This window comes from Polyodon spathula, chromosome 2 (genome assembly GCF_017654505.1).
Source record: "Polyodon spathula isolate WHYD16114869_AA chromosome 2, ASM1765450v1, whole genome shotgun sequence".
Lineage (NCBI taxonomy): Eukaryota > Metazoa > Chordata > Actinopteri > Acipenseriformes > Polyodontidae > Polyodon > Polyodon spathula.
Genome location: NC_054535.1, coordinates 99567301 through 99584957, shown reverse-complemented (window position 1 = coordinate 99584957; position 17657 = coordinate 99567301). Strand labels below are relative to the sequence as shown.

At 38.3% G+C, this 17657-nt stretch overlaps 1 protein-coding gene across 1 annotated transcript in view; it reads left to right on the top strand.

Annotated features, from left to right (window-relative positions):
* Window positions 1-17657, top strand: part of jmy (junction mediating and regulatory protein, p53 cofactor) — a 42595-nt gene that overhangs the window by 1988 nt on the left and 22950 nt on the right. The window contains exon 3 of the mRNA XM_041236653.1: window positions 9613-9786. Coding sequence (XP_041092587.1) covers window positions 9613-9786 — 174 coding nt within the window. The remainder of the gene's footprint in view (window positions 1-9612; window positions 9787-17657) is intronic.

Below are 17657 nucleotides of genomic sequence, written 5' to 3'. Positions count from 1 at the left end.
TCCTATTAGCAGTGTCTGCTTACACCTGCTCCCTTTGGGTTTAAATGAACAATCCCCCTGTGTTATGCAGTCTGTAACCCTGCTCTCCCTCCGAGCACTATGTACTGGTGCGTAATGGTTCCAATTGTGTTTTATTATTTGATCATCAAGGCCTGTGAATGTGTTTTTTTATTGTTTATTTTAACTATTAATACCAACAACTGGTGAAGATGGTATTAATGAATAGTTTGTTTGTTTAGGAAAATTGTCATGTGTTTTAGAACTCTGCATAAGTTTTCCGAAACGCCCTGTTTTCACATTTAGTTTATATTTTCATTAGCTTAAAAGGGTGAGTGCAAGATAAGGGCAAGTGATTGCAACTTCAACACAATGCTGTATTTCATAATATTGCCATATTTAGTTCTGTCTTGAGAACCACCCTTCCAATTGAGATTAAACTTGTTATGGGCATTCCTTTAATAGCACAAGTTCTTGAGGGGATAATATAGTCATCTGTTCTATTCTTTATAAAAAGAATAATAATAGTGTTCACAATTTATTAGTGTCTCTTATACAGTCTACCCTCACCACAGCAACCTGTAGATCAGCTTAGGAGAACTGAACTATAAGCGCAATTAAACAAATGCAGACGTGCTCAAGCATAATAATGTGTTCCTGCAGTCTGTATATCAATGCAGTGAATAGAGATGGTGGGTTGTTGAATGCACAATTTCCTGTTTCTCACTGCCCTATTCAAGCTGCTATCCCTGCATCTACTGCATCTGAAGGGCAGTTTCTCAGTAATTAGTGTTGTCTGTTCTTCAGTATGGGGTTAGTGTCATGCTAATCTCCAGCCTCTGTGCATCTGGGGGTGAAGTTTTGGTAATGAGGGTAAGCATGGAGTAGCAGTTGGCTAATTAATAGATGTTCTGCTAAAATAAAAGGTGAACGATAAAGACTTGCCAGATCTTGCAAGAATTAAGTTTCCTCTTTGAGGTGATCATGGAAAATAATTCCTGCCCTCTTAACAGTTGCTTTCATGGCAAATCATTTGTTCCTGTAAGCTACGCTAGAAGCCTGAAGAGCCTTCGATGGGTCACAAATTGGTCGATAAAGGAGTATTGTGCTGGATCAGGCTACTTATGGTAGTCACTCACTGCCTAATGTGTTTGTGTGTAACAGCTGAGCACCCATCCACAGTACAAATTAATTTTGTAACGTATCTTGCTGAAAGCCTATACAGTATTGAATTATATATATATATATATATATATATATATATATATATATATATATATAATATGTGTGTGTGTGTGTTTTATTTGGTCTGGCATATCATTTATGGACAAATATAATTAGACTACAGTAAATATCATTTAAGGAACTGATATAACTTGTAGGCTAACCTTTTCCTTGGCCTTGATTTTTGCTTTGCTTTCAAGGCTTTTATTAGCTTCAATAATTTCACAACTGATGCTTTATGGGCGGGTCTCAGTTGCACATGGAAGCTTATTGTGATGCTTCTGCTGAGCTACTCTTGTATATACTGTCCCAGCTGTGGGTCATGGATTTTCACTCAGGGCTCTTGCTTTTCTTGTAATACCAGGGATGAAACTTCACACCCCTTGTTTTACTTAATTTTCTTCAAGAATCAGATCATTCAGATAAGAAATAAAACATGGACCTTCAGTGTGCAATCACTCCTTTATTACATTCATATAAGAAAGAAAACATGCACCTTCAGTGTGCAATCACTCCTTTATTACATTCAGATAAGAAAGAAAACATGAGACTGGAGTGCATCCCTGAGATACCTGTGATAAACCAGCAATCGCTCCCTTTATTGCATTCAAGTGTAGATTGACTTATTAATTTTTACTCACTCTGGTTTTGTTCCTTAAGCATGTCACAAACTGCCACTTGAAAACCCAGGATTATTTGTACAAATGTCATTCAGTTACCCAAAACACCAGCTAATCCAAGCAAAACGGCTGTCAAGTGGGGAATTTGGATAATTGTATGTCAACTGTAGTTATTTACAGAAGTGTAGTTGCAAACCACAAAGAAGACTATAGGTTTAAGAATCAGGGATTAGGGAGTTGTCTCTGCAATAAGGCTACAATTATTTTGGATTGCTTTCACGATTCGTGGCATATGCGCTTTTACTAGGGAAGACCAGTCTAACACAATTGACTGTTAATAAGGAGGAAAGGGGGACTACTATGCAAAACACCAATTATAATGTCTGTTTGCTGCCTGTATAAAACGTGAAGATGTTATTTATAACTTCCTACTACTACTATGTTTTTGGCTCCTTATTTGAACTGTATGTAGGTAGGGGGCAGTTCTAACTACTGTAAATTGTGTACATTGCATATTAACAGTATTTACAACAAACCTATTTTGTTCCCTCTTGTTTGAATTAGTATGCTAACTTCATTGTCTTAATACAAATTGAAGTTCAGCTTCCTGCGGATAAGCTAAGCCCTCAGTAAGAGTCTCGGACAAGGTTACAGCAGCCAGCTTCAACCCGGTTGTAAAGATGTTTTTTCAGTTTGAAGTTGCTTTCGCAATCAGACGATCTTTCGTTTCATCTGTTTAACAAGTCCAGCAAAATAAATAGTTTTATATTCAGCCTATACCCTTGTAAAGTGAACAGCAGAAAGACACACAGGAGAAAAGACCAAACATTTGTGAACTACAGCACTTTCTTTTTCCTCATTCTATTGCTGGCCAGTCTGCCTAACAAGGGAGGCAGGAGCAGATGAGAAAGTGGAAACCAGTGTGAATACAAAACAACTTGTTAACTGTTGGTTTAAAATGTGCATGATATATACCCTTTCACAGCTGGAGAATGAGTAAGGGACATCTACACTACTTTACAGGAATATTTTTTTCACATGCATTATATGCGTTTCAGTATATAAGCTCACTAAATATAGTTATTTATTAGAAACAGATAAAAGGGTAACAATAAAATGTGCTGGCTGCGCATTGTTTCAATTAAAGCTGCACTCACATTTAACTTTACAGTTACACAGTGTTGCTTGCTGCAGTCCACACTTGAATAACCTCCCTGTCTATTGCATTTTGACCACACCCAGGGCTTTCCATCCTTTACTGGCTGGTGTAAGGGCAGGAATCTCACTCTCCCTTCCTGGTCTTCATGATTGCAGAACACTGGGCTCTCTGCATCCTTTTTACATTTTGTTATTTTTTCCCTCCTAGAAGGAAGCTTGTAAAATGCATTGAAGTTATTAGAGTCATGATTACTAATTGGAACCACATTTTTTAAGAAGTACAAAAACACCTGTTCATTTTGCAAAAAAAAAGTTTTGATCAAGTAGAATGTGTAATAATCAAGAATCAGGTTTCCATGAGGATCTTACCCAAGCACTGCACGCTTTATTGCTAATTTAGTTTGGCCTGTTGTTTGTCACTGAATACTGATATAAAATTAAACTGAGTGTTCTAGCAAATGATTCTTTCACGTAGCTAATTATTTCCCCATGCACTAAAAAGAGAAGAGAAATACAGTAGGTTCACATCTGATACTGTTCATTAGGATCAAGTGTCTGGAACTGCAGGCAGTCAGTTAATAGAGGAGGTGGGTTTCTTTTATTTATGGGCAAACCCTTTTTAATACTTGGAGAATAAAAACAATGAAGAAAGCCACTTTCCTTCAGTGTCTGTATTAAACTTGGGATACTGAAAAAAAAATTATATTAACTGGTGGGCTTGTTTATTTTTCATTACATCCAAACCATTGAACTATCTGAATACTTGCTATTAGTGATTTCTTTTTTGTTTTTGCACTTTGCTGCTGAAGTACAAGGACTCCATTGCTGCCAGCACAGTATAGTGTACAAGGGTTAGAAACATGCAGTATGGTAAACTAGAGCCTCTACAATTAAATCTAAAATAATTTCTTCAATTATATACATCAATATAAATACTGGATAATTAATTAAATAACATTTTTGTAACATGCATAGTTAATAACATTTTTTAAGTTTATCAACAAAACTGCACAGAATACCCTGCCTTGCTATTTACAGTATTTCTGCCAAAGACAAGCAGTGGGTGTGCTCTTCTTTTCCTGCATCTGATTTGCTGGACCCATCCTGACTACCTGTGAATCAGTTTTGAAAGTGCTTTTTAGGTACACGCCTTCAGTGTATTCGATGTAAGCAAAAAGTGTGCAGCCTTGGATTTAGAGCAGGGCGACAGGTTTGTATTCCTGACAAACAACATGTAAATAAATTTATAATTTTTTTTAATATATATAAATTTAGTAGTCCTCAATTAATTTTACCCCGTTTTTCTCCCAATTTGAAATATCCAATTGTATTTAGGTTCAGCTCACTGCTACCACCCCTGCGCTGACTCGGGAGCGGCGAAGGTGAACCGTACCACGCACTAAGTTATATTGCAGTTAATTTCTGCACGCATTCAACTGTTGTGCACAAGTTTTCACTTAACAGCAATGATATTAAAATAGTCATGCCTCCGGGCAGGGTGGGTGGTACAGTCGATATTTATTGGAATGATTATATTTTGTGTGTCCAATTAATCGACTGGTATTTGGAGGCTTAGCTGTCAGCCCTATTGTTAACACTTGTTTTGCCAGGAGGTTGTCACTGTGTTTCGCAGCCATACTTAACATTGAGGAACATGCCATGAGTAATTGTTGAATAAAGACTTGCACAAAAGTGTTTTTCACCCTGAGCATTGGTGTCAGACTCATGAGGACTCTCTTTATAACTTTCAGATAGACTCTGATCCTCCTGATGGTTTTAAGTGTGTTGCATCTATGTGTCAAAGGCGTAGTTTCATTCTGTTGAAGTTCTTGGTGTGTCACACAATCTTCTCTGTTTGTGTGTATTCATAGAACAAATTTTGTTTCTGTTTTGTTCTGCACTCTTTTACTGTATTGGTGGGTGGGGCATCCCAAAATATTTTTGTAGGCTATACAGTAGCTTGCATCGTCTGGTAAAGAGTTCACTGCCCGACATTCCCCTCATCCACATTGATGAGTCCTCTGTTAACAATAAAGAGTAACAAGCAGGGTTCTGAAAAATATAGCGTTACACGTCCCCACTTGTTGCTACGACTGTTTAGTATGGCTGCAATACTGAGTCAATTAGACTTTTAGGTGTTTGGGATACTGTCTAAGTATGTGCTACACGGTTGAGTTGAGTTCCAGTACCAGTGTTGACCAGCTGCAGTGACACTGTTTTAACATCTGCCCTTTTTGCATTCCTTTTACTTCTTGCTGACAAACTGTTCCACCAGGAATGCTGTCCTTACATTATCCCCCCTTTGTTTTTGTTCACAAGAAATATTTATAGTTTTATTTGCCTCGGAACCTCTTTTGGTGGATTTTATCTGCAGCAAGTAGATCGTGACGAGCCAAGGTTACTGCAGGCAAGCTCAAGGAAACATTAGCCTGGTTTCTGTCTTCACTTGAATTAATGCTGCCTTGGCCTGGACAGAGCTGCTGGAGCCTCCCACTCTATTAAGGCTGTGCCAGCATTGATCTGCACACCTGTATTTACACTGCAGCATAAACAGTGCACAAAGCACAGAGAGCAAGTGTTGCTTTTTAATTGTTCTTACTGGTATCTGTGTGCAGTTCTACATGATGTGCTTCACTTTCTGATGAAAAAAAAATAGTTCTCATGTTTCCCCGAGAAGTCGGTGGCCTTGCAAGGTGAAACAAGGTCAAGCTCAGAACAAACTCAACCAAAATACCTTGTGGGAAGAAGAGAGACATTCACCAGCCACAGATAAAGCACAACAGTTAACCACAGAAGTGCAGTATAGGTATTGTCAGGTTCTTTACTACTGCTGAATCTCAAATTGCTTTACACGGTACATGCATTTCTCACTACATGTTGCATCCTACTGTGCTCGGGGGTACTTTCTTGTTTATATAAACCACATCAAGTTTTGATACTGTATCAGTATACAGAATATACAGTAGCCTATTTGAATGAAGTGGGGCACTCTACTTGTGTCTGCTGTTGCTTGCTAAATGATTGTATTATAATTTTTTTAAAAAATTTTTTAAGCAGGGGATCACTTCTGTGGTCAGTTATTTTAAAAGACATTAAAAAAAAAAACCCCAAAAAAAACAAACAAAAAAAAAAACACGCTGTGTCATCCTGATTTTGGTACGTGTTCCCATTTTAAAACTATCCAATCAATTATTACAACACACTACAATACAAATGTATTCATATAGCACCCTTCCATCATGCCACAGTGTCCCAGAGCGCTGGACAAAGTTAAAAACGAGACCTCGTGTACAGTACACTGCAGCTACAATCAACTATATGAAAGCACATTAAAAAAAGGATGTTTTCAATTTAGACTTACAAGAATATTAGACAGTCCTCCTTACTTGTGCAAACTGTGAAACAATTGCAGTTCAATTCTGGCAATCATACTAGAACTGGCAATAAAGTTCTCTGTGTCTCGGTTAGGTGAGTAGAGCATAAACACTTTATCTTACAGACAGCCTTGTTTCACTAAAAGTTTTTAATGGGGGAGGTGATCTGCATAGTTATGTGAACAAAAACAAAGTTAGTTTTACAGTATTCTAGAAAAATCAGGAAAGGAAAGGCACATTTTGTCAGTAGCCTTCTTAAGGAATACAGTAACCTAGAAGTAAGCATTATTCGCTAGTGGTAGGGCAGGAAGGACATGCTATTTTTGTTTAGTGCAGACTCCTCTTCACCCAACTTATGTTCAGTGTTTTACAAGTATCACATGTTACCACAGACAACATGTTGCTTTGCAACAGGCTCACAACAATACATTTATTGTGTGTGTACTGTATGTAAGGGATAAAGTAGCAAGCATTTCTGTGTTGCAACGCTGTCTGTTTACTCAGCCTCTGTAATGCCACAGTTAGGTTCATGACAAATGGTTAACATTCTTGGAAAGTTGTTACTGTACAGTAGTGTATTGTTTTCTTGTTTCAGATGCATGTTGAATTATTAAAATGACAACTCAGCCTAGTGTACCTGCTCAAGTTGTGGGATGTTGTATCCTAGCACTATACAATGAAAGGAACAGTAGGCTAACTGTTATAGAAAAGTTTCCACATTTTACAGTAGCGTGAAAGTCAGTCCAATTACAGAAGTATGCCATCATAATTAGAACCAATTGACCCATTTTAATATGATGCTGCTAAGGGTGCAACAATTAATCTATGCATCGATTATTGATCATCTGGCCTTATATTTCCCGAGCTTCGGTTACATATTGGTGAATCGATGCATCAATTAGAACCCAGTTTGAAGTCACCTCTTGCTGGTTTGCATTAAAACCTTGAGTGTGAGAGTGCGTTTCTTCTACTGCTAGTACGGTAGGTTAGTGCGTTGCTAGGATACACCCTTTTTAGGCCTATTTGCGTTATTACATTACAACCAGGTTTGTTGTGTCTGTACTCACTTGTTTGTTGCCTCATTCTGCTGAATGGTTAGTCTATGCAGCTGATGACTGCAATGCACTCAGCATGTTTATATTTTTAATATTTTGCAAGTGTTGTGTATGGAATTGGTGACCGCACATTAATTGTGTACAGTTGTAATATGGGAAACATATTTCAGCTCCCATGCTCAGTGTTAGTGAAGTCCTGATCTGACAGTGTGTAACACAGACAGCTCTTATGACTGACATACTGTTTATTCTTCAGTAAAAACAAGCTTGAATTGCAGTGAGTTCATTTTGCTATTTGATAGCCACAGCAAGCACATTGCCATATATTTTCTTTAGCACAATCTGAGAGCTAAATTTAGTAAATGTTTTTTTTTTTTTTTTTTTTTTTGTAAAAAAGTAAACTGCAGTACACACAGAGTACACTTCCTAACTATAGTTCCAAGTATGACTGTGTGTTCTGCTTTCTCATTTTTTAAATTGTCAGTTTGAGAAATAAACGTTGTTTTCCCTGCAACAGCTGACCCTGCTTTAGTACAAAACTCACGCCACATACTGTTTTACATAATGGTAACGGTGCTCTTAAATTGCTGTGCATGCTTCTTTGGCTGAAGAGGTATTGTCAGCTCATCAAAGAACTGTCTGTGTGTACCAGTTGCAAGCCTGTCGTACCACAGGTTGAAAACCACCGCCTTAGTGATTTTTCACGTCTTTATTACAACTGATCAACATAGACGAGCGAGGGAAATCCATTCTGCAGGTAAGGGATGCATGGTGTACAAAAATCAGGTTTCCTTTATGGGTGGCGCCTTACCAGTCAGCTATTTTTCAGTTTTCTTGCTGCCTATGTTAATGTGTATAGGAAGACTTATATAGTACTGTACAGCGGGGCTGGGGAATATTTCCTTGAATTCTATGTTGTGTTGGGTGCCAAGGTAAACAGTGGCAGCTGTTTTACAGTTGAATTAAGCAGAGTGCTTGGAGAATTGTAAAGCATGAAAGAAATGTCTTTAGTGACACGGAGAAGAAAAAAGCTTTCATTCACATCACATGTATTACAGGTGGTCAGAGTGTACTATTGTAGCATTGATTTAATTGCTAAAATGCAAACAAAAAAACAATATGACAAGATGGATTAAACAATGATTTGCTTTGATCAGTGCCTAGGATTGTTGTCTGAAGTTGAGGCATTGGCAAGTTTTAAATAAACAACTGAAGATCTTGCTGTGTATTTAGGGGTGCAAGTCTGTTTTTAAGATCACTTCTAGCAAAGAAAAATCCTGTTTGTGGCACCAGGGATAGTGGATCCAGTAGCTACATCATCAGAATAGTATACCTGCTTTCATTGCTTCTTTATCGTTGCTCAGCATGAAGCAGTGGTTACTGTAAATGTTCTATACAGTAATTATTTTGTCTTTGTAAATTTTAATACCAGATTAATAATTAAAATGCTTCAACTGCATAAACACAACAGTTCCAATACTGACTCTGTTGTTCTGCTCAATTTTCAGTCCTTTTGTTTTTCCAGATGTACTCTTCATGTCATAACGTTGCACCCTTTGCAAGGTCACATGGAGATTAGCTTGTGGTTTTTCAGGATATTTGGTAGTCCTTATTCCTGGAATACTAGAGAATTATTTTTCCCGTTTTGTAGGTTGTTTTGATACATGATAAAAACTTGAGTACAGATCACTAATTGGCAAGGAAAACTGTGACCCCTTACAGACCCGGGGACGACGTTCTGTTTGTTATTAATTCTGTCCAAGAATAACTAGTGCCAGCAGGAACAAATGCCTTCAAACGGTGACATTATTGTGCTCTCAAGGGTGTGTTTTGTGTGGTTCTCAAGGGTAGCGCCCATCAGGAGGAATCTGCCATCTGTTACTGTGCACCTTGTGAGGGAAATACTTTGCATAGTGTTCTTAGTTCAAGGGTTAGCTATAATGTATGCACATAGAATTAGGAAACGAATCAATGATAGACTGTAGATTTAGATCTTTTTTTTTTTTTCCAGCACTGTGTATTTTCATAGTTAGGCCTAGTATGAATGTTGACTAGAACCATATTGAAAACTTTCCAGTCATGGGAACCAGTGCCTGTGAACAGCTGCTCATGACAAATTCGTCTTTGAAAGTGTGTTTTATGTGCTCCGCCCACTCACCTTTGTTGTTTGATTTGTAATTTCAGCTCCTGGAGAAACACAAGACGACAGAGAGCATGGTTGATCTTTTGGACATCTATGCATCTGAAGACGAGGCCTATAATAGCCTAGTGGAAGCGACCACTGAATTGTACCAGTACCTGCTGCAGCCTTTCAGGGACATGAGAGAGCTGGCTATGCTGAGGAGACAGCAGATAAAGGTAACGCACCACTGGATAGCATTATAGTATCACCAGACCACGTTCCCCTCATGAACAAAGCATGTGTTGCATTCATTTTCAATGCAGTTGAGTATAAACATGTACATTTATACTGACTTTCATCCACTTTTGCGATTTGCCTTAAAGTACAAAAAAAAAAAAAAAAAAAAAAAAAAAAAAAACATTTTTTTGGCAATGACTGCACTCTGCTTCTGCCCAGATTCCCGAATCATAACAAAAGAAACCTGTTGCTTGGAAACCACTTGCGAACTGAAAACAGAGACAACACATTATTTCATATTTGTAATATAGTTTTTTGGTGCTTGCGGATTTTGTGAGTGACAATTTCCCCTTTTAGTAGCTCCTGTGCCTCTCTTATGCGGGCTGCCAATTAGCATAATTGTGTGTTGATTTTATGATTTTTAAACCATCAAACTAATTTCCAAAGAAACTCTACAGGTAATTGTAAGCTGTTTGAAAACACCAGAGCTGCTGTTTTGCATTTTCATAACTTGATCTAGTACAGTCCGTGAGGGTGACTTCTTACAGGGCTTTGTTACTACAGGAGATAGTTAATCAAATGAAGAATGTGGCTTTAAAAAGTCATTGTATGAACTGCTGGGAAGTTATACAGTCCAGTAAATGAGGTTGCAGACTTCCAGCTGTAACTACACTTAACTACCGAGCTATTTACCTTGATGCATTGTTCTTTCATCTTAAATTACCTAGCGCGATTGGTGGGTTTCAGTGGGTTTAATGTTAATTTAAAAGGAAAAAAACATCCTCTGCATACATGATGGGACCTTTTTGATGTTGTGTTTTTTTTTTTTTTTTCTCTAACTAACCCTCCAACTAGCTGAGTCATATTGCTGTACGTCATGATCAGAAGTTTAGAAAGGGATCATCATACAGACATACACACATTCCTCATCCAGTTATTAGGGAAAACATTAGTAGTAGTCATTGCATTGTCTGCACTAGTTTTATCTGGGCATTTCTGAAGCAGAAGTCAAAGTTATTTTAATAATATTTCCAGGCTTTGGAGCTTTGCTATTTGTGTGTTTGCTCCCTTTTTAGGTTCTCTCCTTTGTGTGCATTGGTTCTGTTGTGCTTTTCTCTTTTAGTTTTTTCTTTTGCCACATAATGTAATGAATTGCTCCTCCCTGCAGCTGTTGTGTTAAGAATACCTCTGGAATTGCATGTTTACAGTTTGCATCCAGCCCTTGCCTTTCCATTAAGTGCTCTGAGATGCCAATTCATCACAGTGGCGGCCTATGGGAAAGAATTCCAACCCTGTGGTTTAAACAGGTAGTTAAATATCTGTGTTCTTTGCATTGTTATAGCTATAGCATATGTGCTGAGCTTACGAGACACAATTCTGTCAAGTCGCTCCGAATCCTTCGGGATGGCAAATGGTCGCAGTTAAGAGATGGAGAGTTTTATTTAAATATTGTTTCTTGCCTTCGAGAGTAAACTTAAAATGTAGAATACACAGGGGTTTTGTACAGAGTAAAGTCTGTCCTCATTCTGAGTACTGTTCAGTATGCTGGTGGACTTAGCATGGCTTCAATCTAATAATTGCATGGCTTGCAGTCTGCAGCTTTACCACTTTGGATTTATTTTTAATCTCATTGCATCCTTTTCCCCAAGATCCCATGTTGTGTACAAACCACTTCAGGATATCTAAAAAACTAGAATATATAGTGAAACAAAAAATGAAACCACAACCACGGTTCTGATTTCAAGCTTTCGAACGGTAGGCCTATACCAATAGCTACATTATTGTACAGTATGATGGCATGTAACAGTAATACCCTGTAGCGTTAGATTTGGTCATAATATCAGTCTTTCTGTGCAATTAACAGAAATGGTATATAGAGAGGGGGGGTCCAAAGCCATTCTCTGTGTCTACTTGGTTTCTTGTCACAAACTCCCCCACTCAAAAAGAATGCTTTTAAAAAGAGTTGTAAACTAAAATACTGGACAAGTGGTTTATCTTCACTATCGTTGAACAAAGCCAGACGATTTTGAATGTCTTGATACCCCTGAGAGAGAACAGTAGCCCTCATAAATGCAGCCGACAGTGGGACTAATTGAGAACACTGGACTGTCTCGGAAAGAGAACAGCCAATGGGAAAACACTCCATGTGAACTCAGGCACAGCCCAAAATTCAATGAGGGCTCCCGACATGGACCCCACGGCTCTTGACACACAAACAAATCTCTGAACTTTGACAATCTGAAGACCCAGCCTGCGACCGGCTTGAATAGAGGTACCGTTTTCGGAAGATATAATACTAGATAAGTACTCTAGTGTTTGTCTTTGGTGTGGGAGTCCACAGTGTAAGACGTCTAAAATCCTAAAAGTACTTGTAATCAAATCTCTAACATAGCCCCGATTGATCACTGGAGAAAGAGTTGGATGAACATTTGAAGTCGACAGATTGAAATATATTCAGTCTTGTATTAGCTAGCCGTGCCAGAATCTGCGGTGGAGTATCCCAGATATACCCGGACGAAGAGTGCACATTTTGTGGAGGATTTGCTGTTTCAGTGGAATACCTAAATAGTTAATGACTCTTGTTTTTGCAAATCATTTTTTTATTGCTCTGGTAAGGAGACACAAAAAGTAAAGAAGACAGACCCCAGAACCTGGAATTTCTCTGACAACAGGAGAGCCTTCGAGCGCCTGTTTTGTTGAAGACATGGATCAGCTGAAGAGGTAACAAAAATCGGTTAAGTATTCAACACATAGTGTTTTATCCTCTTTGAACTTTCTGCTGCTTGCGATAAGTTCTTCACAGTGCAACGCAACTCTTGGCCACTGAACCCGGCATCCCTGAGAAACCGGGTTGTAGAGTGTGCCACAAATCCCTGACAACCCACCTGCACTGAGTAAACCTGGACTCTTCATCCTTGCTGATCCGCTTCAGTAGCTAGTTGAGCATACCAAAGTTTCTTCCTCTCATACGCCTCATCCACAGCATCCTCTCATGGCACTGTTAACTTTACCAGGTAAACAAGGTGTGCTGATCCAGATCACAAGACAATGTCTAGTCGAAGGTTAGTGGTGGCAATCTGAGGTGGAAAAATAAGCCGTTGAGCAACATGTGCCAGCATTTTCCAGTCTCTAGCAGCAAATTGATGTGAGTTTTACAAGGGTTATTGTTCTGCGTTTAAAGCTAGAATCCAGATTTAGCTGTCTTGATAATAGATAATTCTTGATAGGTTGTCTGGATGCAAAGAGTGTCCATCTGAGAAGTGAGAAGTGCATTCTGAACTAAAATATACAGTGGTCTGCAGAAGTATTCACACTTTGTTGGCACCCGAGCGTACTCCACAACACTTTCAAATTACACTTTACATGTAGAATCTACACAAATTACTTCACATTGATAAAGTTAAAAAAAGTATATAGAATATAAACAAGTAAGAGGTGCAGAAAAAAAAAAAAAATATTAATCTCAGTTGCATAAGTATTCAACCCCTTTGCTACTACAGCCATAAATCAGCTCAGGTGCAAATGATTTGTTTGAAATGGTTTCAGCCTGTGTGAACTCAAAGTGGTTTAACTTGAAGATAATTTCCCTCAAGTACATAAAGACTTTCAAGCTGCAACTCACATAGTGATCCAACAAAGCAACCATGAATACCAAGGAGCTTTCAAAATAAGTCAGGGATAAAGTGGTACAGAGGCACAGAGCAGAAGGGTATAAGAAAATTTCACAGGCACTGATTATCCCTCTCGGCACAGTGAAGTCCCTTATTAAAAAGTGGAAGATGCATTATATCACCCAGACACTACCCAGATCAGGTCGCCCTCCCAAACTGAGCAAACTGGGGAGGAAATTCACATTTCAGCAGGACAATGACCCGAAGCACAAAGCCAAAGCCACACTGGAGTGGCTGAACAAGAAGAGAATTAGTGTTCTTGAGAGGCCCAGTCCAAGTCCTGACTTGAATCCAATCGAAACTCTATGGAAAGACCTGAAGATTGCAGTCCATTGATGATTCCCAACAAATTTATCAGAACTGGAGCAATTTTCCCGTAAAGAATGGGCAAAAATGTCACCATCCTACTGTGCAAAGCTAGTAGAGACCTATCCAAAAAGACTCACAGCAGTAATTGCTTCAAAATGTGATTCTACTATGTACTGACTTAAGTTGCTAAATACTTATACAACCAGTACATTTCATTTTGTACATTTTCTGTGCAAGATTTGCTGACATTTAACCTCCTTCTCATATAACAGTGTTCAGTGTAACCACTACAGCTTTGAATAAAAAAAAGTTTGTTTGAAAAACTATGCATAGATTACACCGTGTAACAATTTTTTTTTTTTTTTTTTTTGGTTCCTGGGTAGTAAGTGTTATTTCCTAATTGCTTATGCCTCAAAAGTATAGAAAATGGCTATATTCCCCACAAACTTTGCTTTTGTGACCAGGACAGTGATATTTTGAAATTTACCTATTTTCCAGAACATTCCGGATAGATTCAATGCTGAGTAAACTTGGAGTAACTTCTAGAACTTTCCAGGAATATAAATAGTGGTATAAATACAGGGACCTTAAGCCCACCAGTTCAGTTTAGTTCCAGCTGCCAAAGTGGATACATATCTGCATTTTTCTGAGATGGCATCAAGAGATTGCAATGATGGCATTCCTGATGGGTCTCCAAGACGGTTTTACCAAGTTTCCCTGCTATCTTTGCCTTTGGGACAGCAGGGACACCAAGGCGCACTACCACAGGCGGGACTGGACACAGCGGACCGAGTTCTCTGTGTGGAGGAACAGCGTCAAGTGGGAGCCACTGGTGGACCCCCAGAAGGTGCTGATGCCACCACTGCACATCAAATTGGGCCTTATGAAACAATTTGTCAGAGCTCTAGAAAAGGAGTCGGCAGCCTTCAAGTACCTTCAAGACTTCTTCCCTAAGCTGTCTGAGGCAAAGGTCAAAGCCGGTGTCTTCGTCGGACCACAGATAAAGAAGATCCTGGAGTGCAATGAATTCCCCAAGAAGCTCACTAGTAAGGAGAAAGCACCTTGGATCAGCTTTGTCGCAGTGGTTCGGGGCTTCCTGGGCAATCACAAGGCCGAAAACTATGTGGAGCTGGTTGAGACTCTGGTGAAGAACTACGGCACAATGGGCTGTAGGATGTCCCTCAAAGTCCATATCCTTGATGCTCATCTTGATAAATTCAAGGAGAACATGGGAGCGTACTCGGAGGAGCAAGGCGAGCGCTTCCACCAGGATATACTGGACTTTGAACGCCGCTACCAAGGACAGTATAACGAGAACATGATGGGAGACTACATTTGGGGGCTGATTCATGAAAGTGATTTACAGTATAATCGTAGATCTTGAAAACTACTCACTTCTAAATCTTTTGTAGTCATTTTTGTATTACTTTAGTATAAATACATGTTAATTTGGATTCATATGTTGTTTTTTTCTGACTTTATGTGAACAAAAAGACACAAATTCGCCTGTTTTCTCATTGGAAATAGGTAAATTTCAAAATATCACTGTCCAGGTCACAAAAGCAAAGTTTGTGGGGGATAATAGCCATTTTCTATACTTTTGAGGCATAAGCAATTTGGAAATAACACTTACTACCCAGGAACAAAAATTGTGTTACATAGTGTTATTTGTAATTCAACAAAATGTGACATTATTGGTAGGGGGTGAATACTTCTACAGACCACTGTATATAGGAGACTGATTTTAACAATGCTTTGATTATCAAATATTAACGAAAGTAAATATTTGTGTTACTATCGATACCCCTGTTAAGACTAACCTCCGTCTTAAATAACTGTCAGGAGTGTGGTTGTAACCTGTAAAGGAATCTCCCATAGATTGATTCGGATCTCTAATCAGCTATCGGGAGTGGGGTGTCGTTGTTCATATTTTCTTTTTTGTACTACTTTAGTTATTTTTTCCTTTCTGTATTACTTTAGTTGTTGCACATTTAGTTTTATTTCTTATAAAACTGTTCCTTGCGATTATTGGTGAGTCCTACATGATTTTGAATTCAAGTAAGATATTATAATTACAATTCAAACTAGTCCAAATACAAATCTACCTTGTACACTACAACCCTCTGGGGTAAACCCATGTCAAATTAAAGAGAGACAGGATCAGGTGGATTCTTCTATTCAGGAATAACATAATCACTACCATTGCAAGCTACCTCTATTTGTGTTGTAAACATAGCCACTGATAGCACAAGGCAACAATGGTACATGTACAGTCATTGCATTAATTTGACAACAGTAAAGTGTTCTAGACTTCAGCTCTTTGGGAGTATAGTAAACGACTGCAAGGGCAAGACGAGCAGGCCTCGAGCACTTTGTCTTTCCCATATTTCAACAGTAGTGTATCAAGAATAGAGACTTATTGAAATGCTACTGGCCCAAGTATACTTTGTACACCTTTTGTGCACAACTTTCTGTAATGGATTAGGAAGCTTTATTCTAATAAACACATCTCCTTTGGCATAGTTTAGGCTCCACTGGAAAGGAAGGAAGTGGGTATTCATATGAAAATGAAACAATTCTGTGAGCACTTGATCGGCTGCTGCTGAAAAATATTTTCTATGTAATCCCCTACTGCCCCCTCTGTATTTATATCAGCCAATAGTAACTACAGGCTCTGCAAGGCTTCACCACTGATGAAAGACCTGCTAATAGGACTTTGGATAACACTTCAAAGCATCCTGTAGATTTGATTGCCCTTTTAAAGTAAAGGAAAGGATTTAATTTTCTTTTTTGGTCACTTAAAGCCTCCCAATAGACATTTAAATACCTAAAACAAACATAATTTGTATGTTGAAGTATAACGGTAAAATAATAGTAGTTTTTGTATTTCTATTTTAATATTTGTGTTTATATACTGTAGCATGTGTAACGGGAAGAGTTGGAGTAACGCAGTACTGTAATAATATTACTTTTGTCAATAACAAGGTTCCATTTGTGATGGGAGGAGTAATGTTACAGAAAAAATAAACAAGCTTGTCTCGTTACCGTGTCTCTTGTTTTAAGCCAAAGAAGTACTTTCTGTTCAGTTACTGTAAACGTGAGCTGGTCTCCATTTTATTTTCGGTCAGCACGACACACCGTCAAACCAAAAACAACTTGGCTTACAGCTGTCCTTAAAGATGTCTGCTATTTTCCATGAACACATAGAAACCCTGAACATACAGCTCTCATTGCCTGTGTGCTCACAATCAGGATCGTCTGGCTTGAGTACAGCGCTTAGTAAAGTCACATCAGAGATCCGGACAGGTACATGGACAGCTGCTTCTTCAGTAACCTACTTTTGATGCGATACAACAAGGACAAAAAGTTTAAAATAGTTTGACTGAATGTACGCATTGAAGAATTGTAAATTGCCTGCATACGAAAAATACTACAGTATAATTGGTGCATAGCTGTATAATATGTATCTACAAAATACACACGTGTATCTATTGCATTATGTTAAGTCATTTATGCAAAGTAACTAACGCTCACTATTCTCTTATAAAAAGCCTTTATGTAACTTCAGTTGCTTTTTTGTTTTTTCACTCCTTATGGCTTCTGCACAGTCACATGTATTGAAGTGATTACAGTTGACGGTACATTATTAACAGTTGTTTGTTTGTTTATTATACTACAAACAATTTTAAAACTTGTTTGACACATTTAATGAATGACTTACCAGACTTATACAGTAAACAATAGTCACAAACAACTGTTTCATAGGACAAGAAAAGAGAAATAAATATGAGTAATATAACACGCTAGTAATAAGTAAAGACATTATATTCATTTTTTCTGAAGAAACGAGTAATAAGTAACTTTTTTTCAGTAACGTGCCCAGTACTGGT